General features: G+C 34.6%; 1 protein-coding gene and 1 long non-coding RNA gene across 3 annotated transcripts in view; one reads left to right on the forward strand and one right to left on the reverse strand.

Moving 5' to 3' along the window:
* The window catches only part of Ube3a (ubiquitin protein ligase E3A), an 81,690-nt gene extending 67,775 nt beyond the window's left edge, over nucleotides 1-13,915 (forward strand). For both annotated transcript variants that reach the window (XM_085682693.2, XM_048434725.3), the window contains 2 exons: nucleotides 5,795-5,938; nucleotides 6,971-13,915. In XM_085682693.2, the coding sequence (XP_085538819.1) occupies nucleotides 5,795-5,938; nucleotides 6,971-7,091 (265 nt within the window). In that variant the 3' untranslated portion in view covers nucleotides 7,092-13,915. The remainder of the gene's footprint in view (nucleotides 1-5,794; nucleotides 5,939-6,970) is intronic.
* Nucleotides 1-26,415, reverse strand: part of LOC125400634 (uncharacterized) — a 97,314-nt gene that overhangs the window by 30,799 nt on the left and 40,100 nt on the right. The window lies entirely within an intron of this gene.

A 26,415-nucleotide genomic window follows, 5' to 3' on the forward strand; every position in this document is an offset into this window, starting at 1 on the left:
TTCTTGAGTTCTACACAACATTGTGATGACTCTGATGTCGTTGTAAAAGAATGTCTGTTTTTTATTGAAGACTTAAAGGAATTTAGAAGTCAGTATAGTGGTATCTCTGGTCTGCCCATCCTTCTTTCCTTTCCTTCCTCTCTTTCCCTCCCTCCATCCCTCCCTCATTCCTTTATTTATGCTGGCTTTCTCACAGAAAGGATGTATATAGTAAGAAATTTAGAGAAAGTAAGTACAAGGTGAGGGGAAGGAAACCCATCTGGTGTCTTCTTAAAAAAAAATGAAAAGAAAAACGATTTCTCCCACTCCAGGGAGCAAACATTTTAGACTGAAAGGTCAAGTGTCCATTGGTTCTCAGCTTTCTACAGTGAGAATAGAGGTACTAACAAGCTATAGCAGCATTACTTTTGTTAATTCACACTTTCCTCCTTCTCCTGACAAATGATACCCGTAAGCTTCTCTGTCAAATCAACTGGCAATATTCTCCATCCTGCAGTATTTCTCATTCAAATCACCTTGGAGTGTCTGACTCTTGCTCTCCTGTTACTTTAAATGTAAGTGTTGTACTTTTACAGTTGATGTGATTTTGTTTATCTGTTATTATTTGTCCAGTTTTTTTGAAGCACTAAGCTCCTGATTTGGTTTGCTTTTCATCTTTCATAGTGAAGACAATCATAATGCTACTTCCCTTTCCTCCTCAATCTCTATGGCACTACTTCAGTTTCTGTTAGCTCAAACTAAGTGATGATTCTATTCTTCAGTTCTTCTTGTGCTTCTCTTTCTTTAGTTATTTGTTCAGATGTGATTTTCATGCTTACATTGTGAGTAAATAGAGCTTCGTTTCTTCTTTCCAAGTTTCAGATCCATTTGCCTTATGGAACTTTTCTGTGTCTCATAGATTTCAAGGTCAATTGCAGTCTTTTTGCTTGTTCTTTTCTGTATTATTCAGGGCTTTTTTTCCCCCAAAGTATTATTCACTTGCTTTTTAGGGTTTTTAGTTTGAATAAAACCACTGCATTTTAATTTAATTAATTTTTCATATTTTCTGCTCATTCCAGTGGTTTTATTTTTTTTCCTCTTTTCCCACTTCTTGTCTTACTTGTCCATTTTTGTTTTTCTATTCTAGCTTGTATTCCTGTTGCTCCTCTGTTAATCATCCTTTTTCCATTTTGGGCTTTAATTAAAAATGGATTTCCAGTTGTAGTATACGAAATAGATTTAAACATCTGGGTTTATCCAGTACCATGCTTCTCCTTGTTTTAGCAGATGACTTTTTTAGACTCCTCTCTTTTCTTTTTTTGTCTTTTCTCTGTTGTCAGACTGAGTTTTTACATTTTTAGGGCTATGATTTTTCCATTTGTCCTTGTCCTCATCTGCAGTTTCCTCTCATCTGCTTGGAAAGTGTGCTTCACTTCGTCATATTCTTCTTCAGATTGAGTCTTTCACTTTTCCTGTCTTTGTTCCCTCATCCTTCAGTTCTTTTCTTAATTCTGTATCTAGATGTTCAGAATTGGTCTTTCTAGATGTGTGATTTGACAGCACCACTGGTCGAGCAGTGAATCATCTCCTTCCTCTGATGGTCATTTAATTCATGAATTATGTTGTTAATTTGCTCATTTTTTTTTTTTTTACTAATTCACCTTCCTTTTTCTAAAAACACATCCTCTTCATTTCTGCATGTTCATTCCTGTTTTCTTTAATTCTTTCTTAGTTTATCCATTTCAGCAAATACGTCTTTAAACCTCCCTGTCACCTTTCAGACTATGCCTTTTTGATTTTAGAAGATGTCTCTTATTATAAGAAGCAAGCATTTCTTTTGTGAATTATTCATAGTTGCTTTTTATGGTTTTGGCTTATGAAGCGTTGTATATTTTTATACCACCCAGTTCACAGTCCATCACTGAGGGAGTCAGGGTAGGAACCATAGCAACAGTATTTGCCAACTTACTGCCCTCTAGCTTCCTCGTCATTTTCATTCTACCTTACACACAATAAACTGAGATAAACAAAGCATTAATGTGGGTCTCGAATTCTCCGATCTAAATTTGTTCTGATGACAAGAGATTGTAGAGCAATAGCAAAATAGCTGTGATTGATAGTCTTTGTCATATATGTGTCCTTTTTTTGCCTATCTTTCCTTACTACATTATTTCTCCATTTCACTTGAGATTACAAAAACGGTGATTTAAGGAAATAGTTTCCTTTGGTCTGATCACCCTACATATGCTACTCCCCTATTTGTCTGTCAGTGAGTACTGTTTTACTGCCGAAGAAATGAGTCTGTTGAAAAGGCAAAGTAAAATGTATGTGAGAGAATAAAAGATATAATTTGGAAATTTAAATGAGGTTAGGTGAGTTTTATTTTAGTTTTCAAGTATTATGAAGTCAATTATTTAAAAATGTAGTTTGTTTTAGAACTGTGAATGATAGTCATGTTGTGTGGTCTTGTGTTTTTAATATGACACATGACTATTAAATTTTGAAATTTTGGCTTATCTTGAACATTATTATCCTCTACCCTGGAATAAAACATTGTAATAAGAAATTATTAGAGAGTTGCATTTAGTAATACAACTTACTATGGAATGTTATTGCTGGTGGGACTTGTCAAGGAATAAACCTAGAAAGATTCTTCTTAGATTCTCTCAGAAGTCTTCCCTTATTATTGGAGAGGCTGCTTCTGAAACACATAGTATGGATGCAATGTAGGTTTTCATCTTCATGGACACTATTAACCAATTGTGCTTTCAATATTAATATGTTTAATATTATTGTTCAGTTATTGATTCTTTTCCCTTTTGTTTGTTTTGACGAGATCTTTCTTTGTAGCTCAGACTGGCCCAGAATTTGCCAACAATTTGCCTCTCCCTCTTATATCCTGAATTATAGGAGTATGTTTTATATTTCCTTTCCCTTTGCCTTTTTTTACACGGTTGAGACATTGGTCCTTACCATAGATAGATTTATAGTATTTTCTCTATGTTACCATTTATCGTCATTTATTATGGTATTTACCAAGTGAAAGGTTTTGTTCAAGTTTTTATCAATTTTTCCCCATTGTTTTACCTTGGTATGCATTTTTTTTTAGTTTCGATTATTTTGTCTCCTCTCTCTTTCTCCCGTTTTTCCTCCCTCCCCTGACCACATCTTGGTGTTGTTTCTAGACTGTTGTCAGATGCAAATGCTGGATGGTTGACAAATAGAAATGACTTCTTTTTCCACCTTTGCTTACTTCTTTCTTAAATTATCCACTATATCCTGAGTTCCTGTGCATAGTGCTTCAGAATTTTCGATTATTTTCATTTCTGTTTGTATTTATTCATGTCTTTATTTCTGATCTGTGGCATTCTTTGTCATTAAACTTTTCATGTTAGAGTTTCTATTATTCATGATTCAGTGTTTCTTGTGTACTTTCCTATAACAGAAAGTTTTGTTTATTATTTGCAGGATTCTTCATGATATTTCTATTTGGACTTAAAATTATATTTTTCTTATTTACATTTTTATTTTTTTCTTGGACCTGCTGTTATAAATAATAAGGAAATCTAAATATAAATAAATGTCTTGGGGGAGCAAGGCATAGTACAGTCACTTTAAGATGTTTTCCTGGGATAGGTGATTCCTTTTACCGCTGTACAATGTTCCATTGGCATATGGTTCTGATTGTGGGACCCAGTGCCTTCTAGGTTTTCAGCTGTACCTTCTTTTAGTAAGAATTCCTTTTTTCAGGTCTGCTTCTCCCTTTAGTTAGAATTTCTTTTACTAGATCTGTCTATCCCTTTAGTTAGAATCCCTATTACCAGGTCTGTCTATCCTTTTAGTTAGAATCGCTTTAACCAGTTCTATCTTACCTCTTTTGTAAAACTGCTGCTCCTTTCTTCACAGCATCCTATGCCTGACATTTTTTTTTGTCCTACTATGTTCCCTTACTTTGTTTATCTTGTATATCGTTTCTTTTGGGATTTATTATTCCATGTCTTAGTTTTATTCTTGGCATTAATTACAGATATTTTTATTACACTTTTTAAAATTTTGATCTGAATAGATTTTGGAGAAGTGAATAGGATGAGATCTATTTGTTACTTTCTTCTGAGCTTTCTAAATTTTTTACACATTTCTACACATTTTTAAATTAAAGACTTTAGTGTAGGTTATAACAGGAAGAGAAGAGCTTTTTAAGCATTGGTTTTATTATGCAGAATTTCTGAACCTCTGAGGTTTTTGATTTGTTTTTTCACATTTTAAAACAACTGCAAAAATGGCTTTCACTATTACCATGATTTATCTGCTTTCTTTATAACCCGCAGTGATGCCTTCTTAGATGACTGATTGAAGTCAAGTTTCAGAGCCTTCCTAGCGTTTGAGAAGGCTTTTATTTTAACCACCCATCTTGCAATGTAGCTTTCAAATTTTTAAAATAATTCTTTGAAAGTTTCATATATGTATACAGGGTATTTCGATCCTCTTTTCCACCTCCTACCAGAGCCCAACCTCCTGAGTCAAAACTAGAATGACCCAAATATATATGCATGTGAACCGATCCACTGGAACATAGTCAACCTGTCAAAGGATGCACCACCAAAGAAAACCTGATTTTCCCTTTTCCAGCAACCTGTAGCTGCCAGTAGTTCCGTGTAGCTTTTGTGTACAGACAGAGGTCTTAAGGCTACAGTCTACATTTCTTCTGCCAATCCACAAAAACAAAGTCTACAAATGAAAGTCTGAGCCTTTCCTTTTAGCTGAGAGATTCTTTCATGAATTCCTTGTCAAGTTTCCTATTGGCGGTGTGTACCATTATTATTTTCTCTAGGTGCATATTAATTTTACAAAAAAGCATAAAGAGATTGGGGAAAGCCAGGAAATCTAATAAAGCCTTCAGATATTGAAGTTTTGGAAATAATTTGATTAATGTATGTAAATAATTTAGATAATAAAAATAGTATACCGGAATGTCAAGAAATAAAATCTCAAATAGAGACTTGGAAAGCATGATGTCTCTTTTAGGGTTAAACTTTGTTACATTTATTTATTTGTGTGTGTGTGTGTGTGTGTGTGTGTGTGTGTGTGTGTGTGTGTGTTTATGCACATGCATAGAGCTACATGTCATAGAGCTAGTAGAGATGACAGAATATATACCATAAAGGAGTTGACAGATTTCATGGAAAGTGCTGTTACCCTCTGATGATTCTGTGTAGCCCTCTTCCAAGATTTTTGTGAAAAGAACTTTAAAACATAAAATGCACTCTGTTGCCAATTAAAAATACTTTTGAATTTTTCCTAAAATTATAGTTTTCCTAGCTGTGAATTAGTGCTATATTTGTTTTACAAATAACTAATTCCAGGAAACCAGAATTGCTTATTATGAGCTTGTGTGTTGCTTTTTGAACTTAGAGTAATATTAAGATTATTATAGTATTAAATTTAGTTCATAGGTTTTAGTCAGCCAGATATATCTTGTAGATACCACATGTGGGATAAATATCACTACAAATCTTTTTCTCAAAACACTACTTTAAAGGAACATTTGTATTTCTGCTATTAAGTTTAATTTTTCTTAGTTATATCAGTTCATGTTTCTATTATAATCTAATCTGTCACCATCTTGCCTTTACAAAGTTTACTAAGGAATGAGTAAACAGGAGAATAATGGAAGAATGATAAGTAAAATATATTCCATACGTGATTGGTGTCCTTAATATATAACTGAAAGTTATCCTTAATGATTTTCTAGTACCATAAGCGTATGTTTATAATAATGTCAAATTAAAACCAGTATTTTATCTTTTCTCAATAGGGAGTTCTGGGAAGTTGTTCATTCATTTACAAATGAACAGAAAAGACTCTTCTTGCAGTTTACAACGGGCACAGACAGAGCACCTGTCGGAGGACTGGGAAAATTGAAGATGATTATAGCCAAAAATGGCCCAGATACAGAAAGGTAATTATTGACGTATAGCATCATACCTAATGTAAACCCTTTTACCTCATGCCACACACATTTGAGCAGAGGCAACATTTAGCCTCTTTGTTCTCTTCTTATATTTCATAGAAATATCCAAGTCAACATAGATTAGTGGAGGGAATATTCTGCCTTTACTACTCAATTAATATAGACATACTTAAAAAGTAGTTGTGAAGTTACGTGAGTTCTGAGTTTGTCAGATTTGTATGAATTATCCTTACCTTTGTTTTACAATTTAATAAGAAAGCTGTTTTATATAACAATCTCTAGAATTCTTACACTGAAATATAGACAGTTGTCTGTTCTTTAAAGTTTATTATAGAATCCTGAGCTACATGATTTTGACACTTGATTATATCCTTTCCTCATTAAATACTTCACTATTTTTTTTAAAGTTTATTAAAATATAAAAGTTTCCATTTTCGCCCCTCTTCCCAACACCCTCCCACTCCCCCAATACTTCACTATTTAATGGTGGGGCTGGACAATATAGCCTTAGAAGTATGTTGACTTTGATATACATTGACAGATTTCATTATTGTCTATTCATTATTTGATGCATATGGCTCTAATTTTAATTAATTTATGTTTGCCATCCAATAATGTTCATTGTCATTTTGTCAACTGTATTTCTAAAGAGTATTAAAGATCACAGACTCTGAAATCTTTATTACTAGGTTTGAATAATTTTTAATTTTATCATAAGTTATTTAGTGATTTCTACTTTTAGTAGGTTTAGTGATACCTTGGTATGTTTGTTGTGTGAATATTGAAGTGAACCACAAAGCTTAATTTTCTAAAAGCATGATGTAGAGTAGAATCTCACCTTCATATTAGTGTCATTTCATTGGATACAGATCTGCTCATCTTTGTAGTGCAGCAGCACCATGCTTATGATTTCATCTGTAGCTGCTCATAACAAACCATCTTAACTGCATAAGCATCTGATAGGAGCAGTTAGCACTGAGCATATTTCTTATGATTCTTGTTTTTCTCTTTTCTATTTAGGTTACCTACATCTCATACTTGCTTTAATGTCCTTTTACTTCCGGAATATTCAAGCAAAGAAAAACTTAAAGAAAGATTGTTGAAGGCCATCACATATGCCAAAGGATTTGGCATGCTGTAAACAAAACAAAAACAAAAAAGAAAAAAACCGAAAAACGTTACAAAACTTAGTAAATATAATAAGAGGGATAATTTGGTGGTGATAGTGTCCCAGTACAGAAAGGCTGTAAGATAGTGAACCACAGTAGTCATCGATGTCTGTGCCTCCCTTCTTTATTGGGGACATTGTGGGCTGGAACAGCAGATTTCAGCTACATATATGAACAAATCCTTTATTATTATTATAATTATTTTTTTGCGTGAAAGTGTTACATATTCTTTCACTTGTATGTACAGAGAGGTTTTTCTGAATATTTATTTTAAGGGTGAAATCACTTTCGCTTGTGTTTATTACTGCTTGAGGTTGAGCCTTTTTGAGTATTTAAAATATATATACCAACGAAACTACTCTCGCAAGGAAAACATTGCCACCATTTGTAGACCATGTAATCTTCAAGTATGTGGGTTTTTTTTGTTTGTTTGATTTTTTTTTGTTTCTTTTTTTTGTTTTTTGGGTTTTTTTTTGTTTGTTTGTTTCTTTTCCCCCTGTATCTAGCTCAAATCAGGACCTTCTTTTTTCCCCCCCTCCTATCAATTTGCTTTTGAAACTTGAAGTCTTGGAAACAGTGTGGTGCAAGTACTGCTGTTCTAGCCCCCAAAGAGTTTTCTGTACAACATTGTGAGAATCAATAAAGATGGAAGGGAGAACTTGGAATGTTTGAACCACAGCCCTCAGAACTTGACTTTAGTAACAGCACAGCAAATTAAACAACTCATGCCACAGTGTGTTGTCTTCATGTGTCTGCAGTGAACGGTTCCAGTAGCCAGTCCTCTTAGTATCTGAAAGGACAGGGTTTTTTTGTTTGTTTGTTTTTGTTGTTTTATGTTTACTGGGGAAAGTGCATTTGGCCAAATGATAGGGTAGTCAAGCCTATTGCAACAAAATTAGCAAGTTTGTTGTATAAACAAGCATGTAAAAGTGCACTTAAAATGAATCTTTATTATTACCTAGATTTTAAATAGACAATCCAAAGTCTCCCCTTCTGTTGCCATCATCTTGTTTAATCAGCTATTTTCCAAGGCACTCGATCAGTGTTGCAGCATAACAGAAAGGATGGCTACTGTGCCTTGTGTTCCTTAGTCACACAGTAAGCAGGCCTGCAAATGAATGGAACTATTACTCCTGAAAATTACATTGTATATCCCCCAAATTAAATTTTACTTCAAAAGTGTTAAATATTTCGTGTGCTATAGAAAAGAACAAATAGGCTTCAATTACTGGATATTTAATGTAGTTTCCCATTCGTAGTCTTCTATGTCTGTGATGTTAATTTCTCTTGTTGCATAATGAAATAAAAGAATTATGTATTTTTAACTAAGGAGAGACATACTGGTATATCATTTTACTACAAGCTACAGCTAATTTGTTGAGCTTGTGCCTTGATTATTTTAACAGTTAGTACAAAATCAACCTTATATTTTAAAATTAGGGGAAAATGTAGCTTTCAAATCATTGAAAGTGGGGAAAAGATGTCTTTCAGGATTTTTTTCATTCTTGTAGTAATTGAAACAGAAGTATTATTTACTGTAATGATAAATAAAGCAGTGGCTTAAAAAAACAAACTATACCTTAATGGGGAAGAAAAAAGAACACAGTGCTTTCCAATTGTAATATTTTAATGTGGGTTTATCCTGGGCTAGCCTTTAGAACACTGTTGTGGTATGTATGCTACCTTGACAATAGGACCCCTAAATGTGACTCTAGTCATCTTAAAGGGCCTCTCATCCACTTTGCTTCTTATGTATTATGAAATTGCTAAGAAGACAAATTAAGTGGGTACATTTTATAAAATAAATTTGTGAAGAAATTTGTGTTCTTCAGTTCTCAAGTTTTATTATCACTACAGTATTGAAGTAGTTGTGATACTATACTTGTGTGAAAGTTTCAAGTGATAATATAGATTATCAGACAGAAGTAACATCATTATATTTAATAGAAAGTGAGAAAAAACCTAAAAGAGTTTTAAGAGGATAGAATAAACTCATTTGTTTCTCAATTAGTTTTTTCTCAGCATGTTACCACGTTATTATGGCTACCTTTTCCTTATTGCTTTCTTAGACTGGCAAGGAACAGTATCTTAGGAGTAAAAAAAAAAAATACCTTTTATTGTTGTCAAATGTTTCAAAGTTACAGCATAAAAGCACAGCCTGCAGCAAAACTTTTCTGGAGATTTGGCAGCTGCAGCAAATTAATTGAGTGTCTGATTGTATATATTGTGGTCTATAGTTAATTGTGTGATCAAGTCCAGTTACAGTTACCTTAGCTTTATTTGGAGATACATCCCTGTATAGGAAAGGTATATGTCAGAAGAAACCTATAAATGAGGCTCCGGAGAACATGTTCATGGTATCATGTGGCACATGCTTATGACTAGGCAGCATCACTGTTTCTATAAGGTGGCTATGCTGAAACTTAAACCTGTCTTCAGGATTTTTTTTCTCAAGAATCCACATAATCTACTAGAAGTGTTTTTCTGAGGCTACTCTGTATCTTTACCCTTCCTCCTCTTCCCAGGACCACCAGAGTAAAATAATAATAATAATAATAATAATAGTAGCAACTGTCACTTGTTGCTTCTCTTATCTTTTTTCCTCTTATTCCATGTTAGGACTATAAAACAATCCCTGGTATTTGGTGGGGAAGGTGTTTAGATAGAGGCTCCCCTTTTTTTCTTTCTACATTCAAATCAGTAAATTGACTTTGCTAACAGTTACAAGAAGTTTTAGTTACATGTATGTACTACATTTCACTTTGTGAAGGCTCCTAATCGAGTAATATTTCACTGAAAGTGTACTTTGAATGTACTTTGCAACAATACTAGTAATCTCCTATTTTCCATATGGAGAACTCTTGTTTTTAATCCTTGATATCACTGCAGCATTGGGCTACTACTTCCTGAACAGCTCATTTTTCCATCCCAACTCATCTACACTGTGTGTGAATACTCTTCTGATTGTACCTATAAGTACTTGTCTTAACTTTTTGGTCAACCTCAGTAATTCCCCAAAATTCTTCTCTAGCAGCTTATCTTATCGGACTTCTATTTCCAAGATGTCTTCATGGTATCTCAAAGTCAGTACAGTACCTATTAAAATTCTTACTCTTGTATTTTCTAGCCATTATTTTTTTGCTTGTGGGGACTGATGAAATGGCCTAGTGGGCAAAATTTTCCACACAAAATTTGATGACCTGAATAGTCTCCCCAGACCCCACATACACATGGAAGGAATGAGGAGCTTCATAGCATTATCCTGACCTTTACACGTGTGTTATGACTTTTGCTGCCCTCCTCCCACTTTATCGTACGTATCAGAATAATACATTACGTTTATTTTGTCTCACCTTTAATGCAGTTACTGACATTTTTCATCCCTAAAGTTGTCAGCTCTTTTCTCTCAAACCTATTCTGTTCAATTTTACTTTATTTCAGGCCCTAATCCCTTGGTGCAAGTTATCTTCCCTGACTCTTAATTACTTCTAATTCTTTTCATTCTCCTAAAGCAGTTTTTCTTATTTAATGTAATAACTTCCCCTTTGGATAAGTCTTGCCCCATACAGAGGGATTTCTGTGTAATTTCCTAGTGCAGACTGTTAACCAGCACCCATCTACATCCCTACTTAGCATTGTTACTTAGACTTTGTACAACTCACATATTCTTCAAGTTGAATATTCAGAGTATCATGTTCATAAAGACTTCTGTTCCCACAGTATACCTTCATACCCACGGTACACAGCCTGGTGGATTACATTTACTGGAACAGTTGAGACTTTCAGAAGTGACTACTGTTCTCTTATGGGTTTGCTTTGATTTTTGAATCTTTCTATTTTTTTTAACATTGTCTTGCGTGGAGTCTAAATAAAAAGTCACAGTGGAAATTGGTCCATAATGATTTTTCTGTCTTTCAGGCAGTAGGTACAGAAGAGACAGAAGGATCTATTGAAAGAATAGGTGGTTATGTTGAAACTTAAACCTGTTTTCAAGAATTTTTCTAAAGAAGTGTTTTTCTGAGGCTGCTGTTTGTGATGTTCGATCCTTTAGTTGCTTATTTTAAGACTATCTTTACTCTCTCTACCCTTCCCAGGACCACCAGAGTACAATAATACTAATAGCAACTTTCACTTGCTGCTTCTCTTCTCATATTCTGTTGGTCACTATAGAAGATAGATCTGGACTCACTGAATCATATTAGCCTATGGAAAAGGAAGTCAGAGAGTTGGAAAGCATTAGCTTGTTTGAAAGCAAGAGTTTTTGTGACTCTCTACTTTCTACCTTCTGTTGTACTCTAGCAATCAGTAACCACCTTATTTATGCCATCCACAAACTTCCCTTTATTCCAGCACTGATAGCAGCTGGCACCTTTAGTCATTCTGCTATTACTCGCCCCTCAGATTTTCACAGAGGAATCCTCCAGATGCTGTTCTATGTAAATGGGAGTCATATTTAACATTTTTTTATACTTTGTAAGTCAAATTCCTATAAATTCTGGAGAGAACTCTCAGTGACTGCTGAGTACCCGGGTTCATGCGCCTTCATTTCACAAAATAAGTCAGTCACTGTTACTTGAGAAATTATACACCTTACCAAAAGTCCTATAGCCAGGAAAATGAATGACTAAATTATTTTCTTCTTTTCATCTTCCCCTTGCAAAAAAAAAAAGCATCAAGTTAAGTGTCTTAGGCTGATATGCATGGGACCTAAGATCGTTATCCTAATTATTTTTCATTCTTCAGAAATCTATAGAAAATGATGTGGACAGTGTATGGAAAATAGTACAGAGGGGTTGAGATTGTAACTGTCATTCAAATGACTCCAGAGTTTAGTTTTGATCCTGCCATTCTTTTGACTTGGATTTTACCCAGTCCTACCTTATTGTGTGATTTTAATGAAATTACCATACAGATGCTAGATAACATCTTGGAAGACATCCTGAGAGGAGTTCTCCCAACAGTTGCTTAATTAACTAAAAGAAAAACATCAAGAGATTGGAATTGTCTGTAATAAAGATTTATTTTGGAAGAGTTGACCTTATCCACCTTTAAATGGAAGAGATTTGCTTTCACTTAACTTTGTTTGAGATACAATTCACGTAATATAAATTCACCCCTTTAAAAAGTGTAAAATTTGTGGTTATAGTCTATTCACAGAGTTGTGAAGTTGTCATTATATATAATTCCAGAGCATTTTCATCACTGTAAAAAGTTTTCTGTACCCATTAGGTGTGACCGCCTGTTCCTAACACCCAGCCCCTGGCAACTACTTATCTACATATGCCTATGAATTTGTCTATTTTGGACATTTCATGTTAATGGAGTCATATGATATGTGGCCTTTTTTGTCTGTTCCCCAACCGCCCCTAAAGAAATGAGTTCAAAGTACATCCTTGTAGCATGTATCAGAACTGTTTTCTTTTGTGGCCGAATATGTCATTATGTTGATATAATGTATTTTTTTGCTTGTCTATTTGGTTGTTGATATTGTATTGTTTCTGCTTTTTGCATATTATGAATACTATAACTATGAACACTTTGTGTACAAGTTAAGTTTTCATTTCTCATATTTCTCATGTCCTGTAAGCATCTTATGATTTTAGTTCTTAAATTTCGGTCTCTGATCCATTTTTGCATGTGGTGCATTGTAGGGATCCAGTTTCATTCTTTAATATGTAACTATCAAGCACATAAATAATTGTTATATAGACTAATAATTATCTCTTTATAAGTAGGCTTGACATCCTTGTGACAAACAAAACAGATTCCCGGACACACACACACAAGTGAGTGTAAAAATGGACTCCTTGACTTTAATCCATTGTTTTATGTGTTCTTAAGCCAGTACCACATTGTCTTATTGTAACTCTTTAGTAGGTTTTGAATTTAGGATGTACGTGTCCACCAATTTTGTTCTACTTCAAGATCATTTTACCTATTCTGGGTCCCTTGCATCTCACATGAATTTTAGGATCAATTTGTTAATTTCTGCGTAACAAGCACCTGTGATTTTGATAGTTTTTGTGTTGATTCAATACATCAGATTGAAGTATGTTGGTATTTTAACAGTATTAAATTTTCTAATCCATAAACATGGAGTGTCTTTCCATTTATTTAGGTCTGTAATTTCTTTCAGTGCTATTTTATAGATTTTAGTGTATACATCTTGAATTTATTACATTAAATGTTTCTCAAAGGTAGTTTTCTTGACACTATTACCAACAGTTGTTTCTTTTGGATTATTCATTGCTAGCATCTAGAAAGGATCGAATTTTGTGTATTGACCTTGTATACTACAGCTATTCTTAGCTGATTCTGTTTTTAATTTTTTTCCTGTATACAAGATTGTGCATCTGTCAATATAAATACTTTTTCTTCCTTTCAAATCTGGATTCCTTTTATTTGATTTTCCTGCCTTAGTTCCCTGGCTAGCACGCCCAGTATAATAATAAATAGAAGTGGTAAGAGTGAACATCTTTTTCTTGTTCCTGATTTTATGGGAAAAGTATTAGGTCTTTCACCATTAAATATGATTTTAGCTGTGGGTTTTTCATAGATGCTGCAAGTTGAGGAAATTTCCATCTATTCCTACTTTATTGAGTGTTTTTTATCAAAAAAAATACTGAATTTTGTCAAATGCTTCTGTATCTATTAAGGTTGTCATGTAGTTTTTGTCCTTTATTCTCTTGATATGTTGTATTACATTGATGGATTTTTTTGTATATTGAACAAACCTTGCATTCCTGGAATAACCCCACTTGTCTATGCTACATAAATCATTTTCTATGCTGCTGGATTTGGTTTGCTAGTATTTTGTTTAGCACATTTGCATCTATACATAAAAATATTGGTCTGTAGTTTTTTCTACCTTTTTTGTGGTTTTGCTATCAGGGTAATACTGGTCTCAAAATATGCTAGGAACTTTCTAACTGCTCATAAACAGAATAAGATGTGTTTGAAATAATATACTTTGAAACTTAATCTGTGATGTTTAGATATTGGGTGACACAAGAGTGATAAATGACTCTTGCAAGGATTCCAAGGTGAGACATGCCAGAAGTAGCTTTTGGCTGCTGAATAAAGGGCAGTTAACACCAATCCGATCAAGCTGGGTCTATCTCATAAGCTATATGTCATTGTTATATGACTTAAGGATTACCTTGCAAAAATAACCTTTCTTATTAAGCCACACACCTAGAAGCAGACTGCCACCCAATGTAGAAGCTTTGGGGTAGGAAACATTGCAAGCTAATGACCAAGCCAAATAGTGTCAGGAGAGATTGCCAAGAAGGTAAATTCTTGAAAGTTACCAATACCCCACTCTCCACTACCACTTGTCAGAATCCTAACAACTTCATAAGTAAGACAGTATTTTTGTAGTGATTCCCCCTCTAGTGCAGAAGTGCCCTAAGTGGCTGTTAAGCCTGAAGGATAATGGAAAGAAATGTGGAATGTCTATGATGGAGAAAAATCTCTGTATTAAAGATTTTTAAAGTTGCTGTTATCCTAATATACCAGAAATTCAAATTTGTCGTTAACATTTTTTTCCCCAGATACTATTGGGTGTTTACTGTTTTTCAGGTTGCTAGATGAATCAGATTAACTAAGAGTTGTTTTTGCTTAATTAAGGTATCATACACCTATAAGATATAGAAAATCTTATAATAATGTATAAATGCATGGTTTGAACTGAATTCAGTTCAGAGACTATATACAAATGATTAGGTGTGTGGTAGATAGACGAGAGGGGGAACATTTTAACAGCTGGAATATGTGTTCTTGATAGCATTAGAATGGAAGTGGATAGTTACACAGATCATGCAAAGCCTTGTAGACTTAGATTTTATTTAGCAGATGTTAAGAGGCAGAGACATAAATTCATGCTCCATTACCATATGAACTGGAAGAGCCTAGGTGCCCATTATTTTCTTTGTATTTAAGAGATTGTTGCTGTAATTCCAGAAAGACATGATATGATAAAAGAGAAGAAATAGTGGATGGGGTGATATAGATAGATTTAAAAGAACAGGTTCCACATACTCAATTTGAATTGGTGCTGTTGGGTTTGCACTGGGACAAATTGGGCAGGGTGTCTCTACTGTACTGAATCATGTTCTATATGAAGTTTTCTAAGATTATTCAAGGGGACCTGTTCCAAATCAAATTAAGTCTAGAGAAGAGTCTGTTTTTGTACACGATTTTATCCCTTCATTATTATGTACTTATTCCTCCAGGTTCTTAATTTGTACTCATAATCTCATTACTTATATTCATATTTGGTTTTATTTTCTACCATCTATGCTTTCTATGTTTCCACATAACCAACTCATAAGAGAAAATATAATGAAATGAAAACAATCCCTGTGAAATTGTCATGCAAAACAGCACTTTAGAGGACATGAATCCTTTGTCTAATAACACTTGAAAACTTCAGTTATTTAATTACGAGTAGTATGAATTCATTGTTTTCGCTCATAGAAGATAATATTTGGAAAATGCATAGAAGTAGTGGTCAAGAGAGTACTAACATGTTCATTTAAATGCCAAATACCATTATACACACACATGCACACATGCATGCAAGAACCAAGCATTTAAATGGTAACTTTAAGGAAGGAGGTCTACTAGAGATAAGAAAATAAAAGGCTAGTATTTTAGGTTGTGCAAGGATATCTTTCCAATATTTGCTTTTGAGATATTTTGGTTGTGACTTTTGGGGGGCTAAAAGTAACCCAAAAAAAGATTAGGTTGCTCAACCCTTCCTTCTTTTAGGAAATTCCAGATCCCAACTTATAAATCATTTTTTTCCCCTCAAGATCACCTTAGCTATTGCATACATACAAATACAACTAGAAACTTCGGCCTCTACTTAACATAAAATGTGAGTACCTCACCAGAGGATCCTGGTTTAACCAGCTTCCTTTGTGTAACATTGTCTTGAATGTTGGCAGGGTAAGTTGGGGAGGGGGGCTATTATGTAGTCAGATTTTGCATTTTTACTCTAGAAAAGAGTTTAAAAGTTTTAACCAGATTCCCATTTCAAGCTGTTTCTTTTTTAAGAATAAAAAAAAGTCTCAACATTTGAGCTTCTTTTACTTTTTTCTTTTAAAGAAAGTGTTGTTGCCAAAAATGTTCCCCAGGATCATTTATTATATATTCTTGCTTGTAATTTTCATTTTCTCCGAAGATAAAACTTGGTATAAACAGTTAAAGAATGCCTTGGTCACAACTTGACCTCATCTTTGCTACCCATTCTCACCATCGTCATTCATTGTGTTTATAGGCCCATATTTCTATATGATATGGCAGCCAAGCTCTCAAGTCATAGTGGTCACATACCCTTCAGACAGGCTATAGCTACCCTAACAAAAGCTCAGGATATGCCACTCCTTGCTTTGTAATTATGTAGATTGCCTGAGAAGAGGTGTCAATTCAAGCTAGTGACAGAGCTGAGGATGTGACAAAATGGGCATGGAAAGGTGTGGTCAAAGAGATAGAAGTAACTAAAAGCCATTCACCTGGTTACCTAGGGAACAGAATGCTAATGTATTATTCCCCTAAGTTTATGTTTTGATATCTAAGGCTGTTTGGGGAATAAACCAGGGGAATTCTTCAGGATGTGAACTCAGGACTTCATGAGGGACCACTGAAAATCTCCCTCCCAATAAAGCCATGTGAGTTTGTCTTTATTCCCACGCCTTCATGCCTGTCCAGAGAGATATAGTTTATGTTGGGGTCTAGCCCAGAGAAATTTATGGTCCGGGCTAGTATCAGACCCTGACATAATGGCACCTAACAGGCTGATCCACAACCCCCCCCCAAAAAAAAATCACAAAACAAGTGACCATACGTGAGGAACCTGCGAGAAAAAATTGTTGGATACATGAGTATTGAGTGGTCAGAAATAGAGATCAAAATTTAAATTATAAAAAGCGGAGCAAAATTTAAATTGAGAATAAAAATTTGTAAATAAGTTTTATATATATATATATGGGATAAGAAAAAAGTATTCAGTTATATATGTTGGTAGCTAAAGGGAGTTAGAGTGGAGCAGAAACTGGCTCTACAACACTTGAGTACTGGCTAAAAATACATACCACATAGTTTTATGTAAATACAAAATAATATGTTTTCCTGTAATGTTTTCAAACCCCCTTAGTCCTATTTATTTCCTCTGCCTCTCTTCAAGCTTCTGTATTCAGCTTCAAACACAATGATGAGGGCTACTTTTTCTGTTACGTCATCCCTTAGTTCCACGAGTGTCTTCACATATACTGCTGATCTGTTTTGAGTAATTTTGAGTAATATGTGATTCTGGCTGTTCTGGAATTCAGATTTGTTATTTGTTAGATTTCTCTGTTGGTGGCTGTCCTGTCTTATATAGCCTTGGTCTTCTGTTTGTAGGTCCCACTAATGGTTCTCTATGCCAGAAGTGAATCACCTAGACCCCTTTCCTTCTAGTTTTCCTGTTTTCCAGGTACTCTGCATGCCATTGCAAACTTTGCCTGACTGTAGCATCTCTGTCCCTCCTTGCAGCACATCAAACCCCATTTCTCTGTAATTTCATATCCTGTAGATTCTCTTTGCATCTATTCCCATCCCCAGATGGCCACTGTGTTTTGCATCTGAGTAAAAAATACTAACCTGTGATGCCCGGCGGTGGTTTCTCATGCCATTAATCCCAGCACTCGGGAGGCAGAGGTAGGTGGATCTCCGAGTTCGAGGCCAGCCTACTCTATAAGAGCTAGTCCCAAGACAGCTAGGGACGTTACCCTGTCTCAGAAAACAACTGAGGTTGATGGTTTTAGAATGAGCTCTGATTTAGTTAGACTAATGTTCTTACTAGGTAAAGAGAGCAGAAGCAAGAGATTGGGGAATTGCTTCTGTGAGACAAGGAATGAGATGGATTATTTTTTAAAAAAAAAAAATCAACCCACAAGAGACAAGGATTCTTCCATACAGGTTTTAGATAATTCTAGGCCCTGTTAATTCTATAAATTTTTAAAAAGGTGAGTGTTATTTTGTTTAGACTTCAAAATTAACAATGAATTTCTCATGTAATGTATCACTGTGTGGTAATACAGAAGCCTTGGGAACCTAATGCAATGTTCAATATAAACAAAAGCAGAAACAAAGGGGGAAATATATAATGGGACTAACAAACTGAAACTAAGTGATAAGCTTAGCTATAGTATAAACTCTGCATTGAAAAGACAGAATTTCATATGGATTCTTTAAAAAGACCTAACTATATGCAATGCATAAGGATATTGGAAGTAAACTTTAAAGAGAATGTTTTTTTTTAAAAAAGGGAAATGGAGACAAAAATGACAACAGCTTGTCAAAAGAAATGTGGAACAATGTTAATAGCAAAATATTCTTTGAAACAAATAATGAGGGAATAGTTGCTAAGGAGTTATGTATCCAGAAGGCAACCCTGTCTGTTTACTTAAGAACAGCCCTAAACTGCTGGAAACAAAACCTAATGTAATCTCACTGCTAGGAAAAAGACACCCACAATTAAAGTTGCAAATTTTAAATACTTGTTTTAGTCATTCTTGGGATAACATGAAGCTGTAGAATACTTGGTTACTTGAACATCATTGCTAACTACCTTAAATGACATCGAACACTTCACATAACAGTGATATGTACATTTTTTTCATTTATATTTTGACCATTTGCCAAAACAGACCATATTATGAACCCTAAAACAAATCTCAGGGCAGTCAGGGTTGTTGATTTATTGCAGTGGAATAGTGGTTGCCTTACATGCCCTTAAAGCAAGATTTGTGAGAAAAACTTGGTCTCTTTTAGAACCTTCATAAACCAGAAAAAGTAATCTTTTTGGAGCTCTAGAAAGCAAAACTCATCTTTACAATAGTCTCACTTGTGTTTGCACCCAAACTTCCCTAAGAAAGACCAACATTTCTGAGGGCTACTTAGAGGAATATTTCCTATCTCAACTAAGCCAGAACATAGGGAGTGTGGTATGACTGATAGGGAAAGTAGCAGTGCTACAATAGACCCCTTAGAAACTTTGGGAAAGACAACAGAGTCTGTTAATGATAGCTTTTTATATAGGACCATTGAGAAAATACATGCCCAAAAAGATACATAAGAAGACCCTAAGTATCACTTAGGCTGATTAGATTTCTCTGTGCAAGATGGGAATGATGACTGTATTTTCAAATGCTAATCTGGAACAAAAACTAAGTACACAGAAAGAGCAAACTGAAGAGTCAGATGTAAATTGGAAGATTCCATCTCTGAAGAAGCATGGATACTGGATTTAAGATTCTAAAGTGCCTTAGAAAGGAATGGTAAAAGTGAAAGGAAAACAAAAATGAAGCAAGTTGGTAAACATACATAAGGCAAATAAAATATCACCAAAGTACAAATTTTGAAAAAGGAACCAATTAAAGCAATGGACCTGAAAAAAAAAAATGAACTTACAACTTTAAATATTCAAGAGAAAATCTGAGCTGGCCAAAGAAGCAAGTGAAGACATGACACTTGAAATTGAGTCTGAGGAACAGAAAGAAACAAGAAGTTAAAAAGTGTAGAGGACTTATGATTTTAATACAAAAAGAAACCAATGTAGGCTATCTAGTAGAGAAAGTTTTCATGTAGTAGTGGCTGACGAGCTGCAAAATTTTTGGTGGCATAAATTTACATGCATTTGATAATTCTGTATAGTCTAGGATAAACCCTGAAGGGTTTGTCTGTATCAAAATACATTATCACACATCAAACGTCAGTGGCAGAAAGAGAATCAACTCAATTTTTTTTATGTTTCCAGTTAAATTATTGACTGACTTAATAAAATCTTTAGATATCAAAATGAAAGAGCAAGAAGGATTCATAGGAGTTGAGAAGAGGGGGACTGAATGGAGAAAAAACATAGAGGTAGCACTGAGGTATTATATCCAGGGAAGGTTATGCAAAATGGAGGTAACATTGAGACATTTCTCAAGTAAATGCTATGAGAACTAATTACTAGATTTATGATTTTGCTTTTATTAAAATCCAGATGTAGTTGACTCATTTCTTTAATCTCAGCACTAGGGAAGCAGAACAGGAGGATTTCTGTGTTTATGGCCAGGACTACTTAGTGAGACTCAGTTTTAAATAAATAAATAGTAGCAGGTTAACATGAAAGGTAATAATTCAGACTCAACTCAAGTTATAAAGATCATGCGTTAAGCTTAATACATTGAAAAATAAAACAGTATTACTTCAATTTTGCTTTGTAATTCCAGTTTTACTTTGTGTGGGATTTTAGAAATTAAAGTCCCTGGGATAGGTACATTTTCATAAAGATGTGACTTGTGGTTTGTAATTCATTTGTCATAAGTTCAAATTTAAATATGAGAATCAGTAATTAAAACTGAAAGGGATTCCACATCTTTTATAGTTCAGATGCTTTTGAATCACAGTACCACATACATCATATCGAAGCTATAAGAAAAGTTACCTAAAGGGAAAGGATTGCTCTAGTAATGTGTGGCGCTCCTAAGCACAGAGCCAACTGAACTTAGCCTGTACAGTGTTTCACTTACACTCGATTAGTTAGGCTTGGTCATTGTATGTTCTTAGTACTGCAACTTAATTGTTTTCGTCTTTTCACATGTCATTTTTAATAGTGTAGGATGTATACTCGTTTTTTGCCATGCTACTTAGAATATTGAAATAAGGAATAGATGCAGGAAAGCAAGGGTTGGAACTTGAATTACTAATTTCCTAAATGTTTAAATTATACTACATAATTCATTTGTGTTTTCATTTAACTCTTATGCAGTCCCTCAATTAAAGATATTCTTATATTAAGAAGAGTGTATATAATGACCTATGGTTCTCACAAAGAATACTGCAGAATACACACAAAAGGAAACAAAGGAACCAAACTGGAACACTACCCATCCACCTCTCCTTCCCCCTCTCACGAGAAAAAGTTGGACACCAGTAGCTGTATTGGAAGCAATGGCAGGACAAAGAAAAGTTATGAGACATAAAATACAAAATATTTAAAGCGAGTGTCAGATCATTTTAAATATAAATGCATTAAGGAAACAAGCATTAAAAACAGGTCAACAGTGAAAAATGGGGGAAAGGCTCTGTATGCAAATGTAACACAAAATGAGTTAGGACAGGGAGCAAGAGATCTACATTCAGACTTGAAGTACGGTAGACACTGTTTAAAAGTGAGATGCTTAGAAGAGACAAGGCATGGTATGTGAGGATTAAAAGAGTTCATTGACTAAAGCAATATAACAGTATTTCAAATGCTGTAAAACCAGCTCTCCAAAATATGTAAATATTAAGAAAACTAAAAGAGGAAAAGAACAGTTCCACATTAATAGACATGTCTTACTTTCAATAATGAGTAGAAAGCTATGACTAATACAAAATAAAAGACTTCAATATTATAGATTAAGTCACACCTAAAAAAAAATCAAGAGTCTTCTCAAAAGTTGTAGAATATGCATTTTCTTTGTTCTACCTGAAAATCTAAGAAAATCTATTTGTTAAGCCACAAATCCAATCTGGTGGCATATGCTTTGAAGTACCAATGTAATCCTAGGCTACATATTACAGCCCTGTTTGCAAAAACTAAAGCTAAATACAGAACACAACAAGAGGAGAAAAATATCAAGAACAACAATAAAAGTTTAAATTACCGTACAAACATTTCTTGATTATAATGGAATGGGCCATAAATCAATAACAGAAGGCAAACTGAGAAAGTCTGAAATCTGTGGGCATTCTATAGCCAAGCAGATTGAGTTAAATCATGGACAAAACAAAAGACATCTAAAGTTTAGATTCTAAAGCATACAGACACATAGTGACATGTTCATGAAAAAGTACCCCAAATTACTTTTCCTTAGTCAAATGCAAACTACATCAAAATCAATGTTTCATTATACCCATTAGATGGCTTTTCTTTTCAGAGAGAGGAATTAAATATTAGTAGATCTGTGGAGAAATTAGAATTTTTATCTATTATTAATAGGAATAGAAAATTATGCTGACATGGTAGAAAGAAGTTGGTGGTTCCTCAGTAAACTAAAGAGAATTATTATATGAAATAATTTGACTTACATGTATATCACTGAATGAACTGAAGTCTTCAAGCAAAAGCTTTTTACCAATTTTCAAAGCAGCACTCTTCAAAATAGGCAATATTTAGAGAAAAATCCAAATACCCATCAACTAATGTATAAACAAAACAATATATTCATAGAGTGTGTTACTCAGTCATTACAGTGAGTAAAGTGGATAAATAAGCATGGGATTTTACTAAGGACCCCAACACTAACCAGGCCTGACAATGTAATCTTTTATGGAGCAGAATGTTGTGGCCTCTGAAGAAGATGCCTGTGGTTTGATCTTTTACACTTTCCCCAGTATCAGGCAGGAACATGAAGTGTCAGCCACATGGAATTGATCTGCATTTGCTTATATTATACACTAGTGGTTGACTACAGGGGGGCTTGGTGGTGATAACATTTAGGTATATTTTAGTGCTTTTTTAAGCCTTAGTAGCTTGAAGGTTTTGAGTATTTCTCAAATCTGTACGTGAATCAGTAGACACAAGATTCCAGTCCAGTGGGCCGGAGAGAGAACTCAGAGGTTAAAAGCACTAGCTGTTCTTCTAGTGTTCAATTCCCGGCAAAGACATCGTGACTCATAGCCATCTGTAATGAGATCTGATGCCGTCTTCTGGTATGCAGACACACATGCAGGCAGAATACTGTATACATAATTGATAAAATTTAAAAATAAAAGATTCCAGTCCAGCATTGTGTCAGTCAATACGGTGTTCTAATGAGGTAACTTCCTGGTGTTTTAAAGGCTATATTGATGTGGGCCCAGAGGACACAGCAGTCTGTCCAGGACCTTTGAACAGAAATTTTCAAAGGAAGACTGCAAAACCTGGAATATGTATCTACTTCAGTATACAAATGCCAAGTCTTTATTACAGAGTCAGATGTGATGTCAGAATTATTGTAAGATTGAGAAAAACAAGCAACAAGTGGCTAATCACATAGAGATGGAAATGTGTGAACTACCAGAGAGACCATGTGGAGGTCATAAAAACAGCTATTTACTAGAGGACCAAACTACAAATTGAACTGATTTTTAAGCTTAATGATTGAGAATTCAAAATGAAGAACAATAAATGCCTGGAAGGATATGAGATTGAAATAATTACAAACAAAATTGGACCTGAAAATAACATCTATGAAATGATAAGGTGGTCAAAAATAAAAATCTCACCTAGATGATTAGTTACCTTGAAAATATATAGAGAGAAGAGAAAAATATGCAAGGAATGATAAAGCTTGTGGGATTGATGGGACACTATTCAAAGGAAAATGTTTGAGCTTGAAGTTGGCACATTTGTTTTGCTTACCCAATTTCCTGGGCTAAATCAAGAACGCAAAGTTTTATAATATGGCAGATGTTTGAATGATATGTGTTCAAGATGAAATAAAGAGAAAGGTCGAAAGCACTAGAGCACTCTTATACATGTAGCCTACATCTCAACAGAAAGATCATGCCTTGAGAAAGTAGGGTGATATTTAAAATGCTAAAGAATTGTAGCCTCAAACTTTTGAGATGACTACTTGATCAGCTTAAAAAGTGGAAACATATGTATTGGCTCATGGTATTGGAGCTTTTGGTTCATGATGTCCTGCCTCCATTGCTTTTGGAAAAGCCGAAGACAAGGCTTAGATCTCCAGATCACAGCCCCAGTGACCTGCTTGTTCCACATACACTTCTTAAGTTTAATCCACTAATTAGTTCAGAGTTTCTATGTTCCAGTCACCCCTAACTCCATTCGCATTCAAGCTAATGAATTAAATGGAGGAGAATACTGCCAACCAAGAACTACAATGCCTAACAGTAATATTAGCGGTGTCCTTCAGAATCAAAAGAAAGATTTCCCAGACCACTCTTTCTACCCCTAAAAATTAAGGAGATAAAAGGTGACTTGCCTCATGCAAAATGTTAAATGGACAGAGCCTTTGGCTTAGTAGTTGAGTGCTTGCCTAGGATGCATAAAGCTCTGAGTTTGATCCCTTAGTCCTACAAAACAGGTTAACATAAAGTGAAAAGGGGACCAGATACAGAGTTCAGAGGTAAATTGCTTGCCTAGAATGTGTAAAGTTTTATATTTGATTATCAACACTGCAAAAGTTAAAAATAATAAATCTGAAAGTATAAGACTTGCTGATATCTTCTGTATGAATATCACAATAAAAAGTATTATTCTGGTGCCACTGCCAGTGGCCCTGAAGTCTGCTCCAGCCATACAACTGTCACCCACATTCAGAGGGTCTAATTTGTACTTGTACTGATTCCTTTCCTGTCAGGCTGTAGTTGGTGAGCTCCCATTAGCTCAAGTAAACTGTTTCAGTGGGTGTCCCACTTTTCAGCTGGACGTTGGGAGCTCAGCCCAATGCTCTGCTTGTCCCTACTGCTTTTTGGGAACCTTTTCTTTTTGGATTAGATACCTTGCTCAGCCTAGATATAGTAGGGAGGACCTTGGTCCTTCCCCACTCTCTGAGGAGTGAATGGGGGTGGGGGAGGTAGATGAAGAGAATGAGAGGAGGGAAGGGAGTGGGAAATGAAATGTTTTTCATTTGTAAAATGAAAAAAGATAGTTTGCCTTTCTTTTTTAAAAATAAATAAAAAGATATTATTCTTTGCTTGAGACATGATCTCATTAAGAATTTATAGCTAATCTAGAATTCACCCTGTGAAGCAAGCTGATGCCAGCTCACAGAGATCCACCAGCCTTTGATTCCCAAGTGTTGTAATCAAATTTATGTGCCTCTAGACTGACCAAAGCTGTTCTAATAAATGCAGTAACATTAAGAGATAGGCATTTTTAATCTTTTAAAACATGACCTGAAAATTCAAAGGGAGACAGAGCGGAAATGTGTGTGTGTGTGTGTGTGAGAGAGAGAGAGAGACAGAGACAGAGAGAGAGAGAAAGAGAGAGAGTTGACTTGTTTTAATTATCCTTTTGTTATGACTTATTATAACCAAAAATCAAAACCTACAATACAAATTAAACTGTTAATTTACTTAACTACAATGGAGACAGTAAAAGTTGATGACTTAACAGAACCGCCAAGAAAAAAAATAAAACAAAATGATAACATTGTTAGTCAGAACTTACCTAGAATGGAAATAAATTCATCAACCAAATGGCATATAGTGGTTGAATTATTCTTTTTTTAAAAAAGAAATCAAATACAACAACATAACTGCTGTCAAATTGGCATGGTGACACACACTTTTAATCCCAGCACTTGGGAAGCAGAGTCAGGTGGATCTCTGAGTTATAGTCTAGGCTGGTGTACAGAGTGAGTTTCAGGACAGCCAGAGCTGTTACACAGTCAAAAAAAGAAAACAAAAAACAAACAATACTGCTGTCTGAAAGAGATATTCTTCACCTGATGGTCACATGTTAGACTTAAAGTGGAGATATGACAGTTGTAAAGATATCCACCCAGTATGAGTGTCATAAATGTAGACAGTAACAATCAATGAGAAGTAAGAGATAGCCATCATACAGTTTTAAACCTTTATACACCACTTCAAAATGCACAGATTATCAAGATCAAAAGCTATCAAGGCAGCACTGGGCTAAAACTAGCCAGGTATGTTCAACCTGTGGCCTGTAGGCTGAATGTGACCACATGAAGCAAGTATAGCTATGACTACAACATAACACAAAATTTTAAATTTACCTAAAAGGTGATATTTGATGGTGTGTGTGTGTTTGTGTATGTGAGTGTGTGTTACGGTTCTCAAATGAAACCTTTGTAAATACTGAAGTTGTGTTGTCTGGAACATCTGGAACCTCTTGCCAGTAGATCAAATGTTCCCAAGAGAGACAGGTTGAGAGAAAGTCAAATCTAATTATGATTCATAAAGAAAAATATAATTTCTATATATAAATATAAATTGCATAGCTATTCAGTTTTCGTAAGAGAAACTATTCGTTCTCTCTTCTGTCTAAATAGGCATTTGTAAACATGATTCTTGATAAGAAATAAAGAGTGTGTTATCTCTTGCCAGCTGTCCAATCCTGTAATGTGGTATGATTTTCTTAATTTTGGGAGACAATAGGTAATTTTTTTGGAAGACATATGATACAATCTTTCTACTAGTATCCTAAGATTATCTATATGCAGATAAAACTAGATTAGCAAAGAGTTCTGCATTTTATTGTGAGTATTATATTGTATGCATTCAAGAGATGTCACTGATCTG

This window comes from Myodes glareolus, chromosome 24, assembly GCF_982192425.1.
Source record: "Myodes glareolus chromosome 24, mMyoGla1.1, whole genome shotgun sequence".
Lineage (NCBI taxonomy): Eukaryota > Metazoa > Chordata > Mammalia > Rodentia > Cricetidae > Myodes > Myodes glareolus.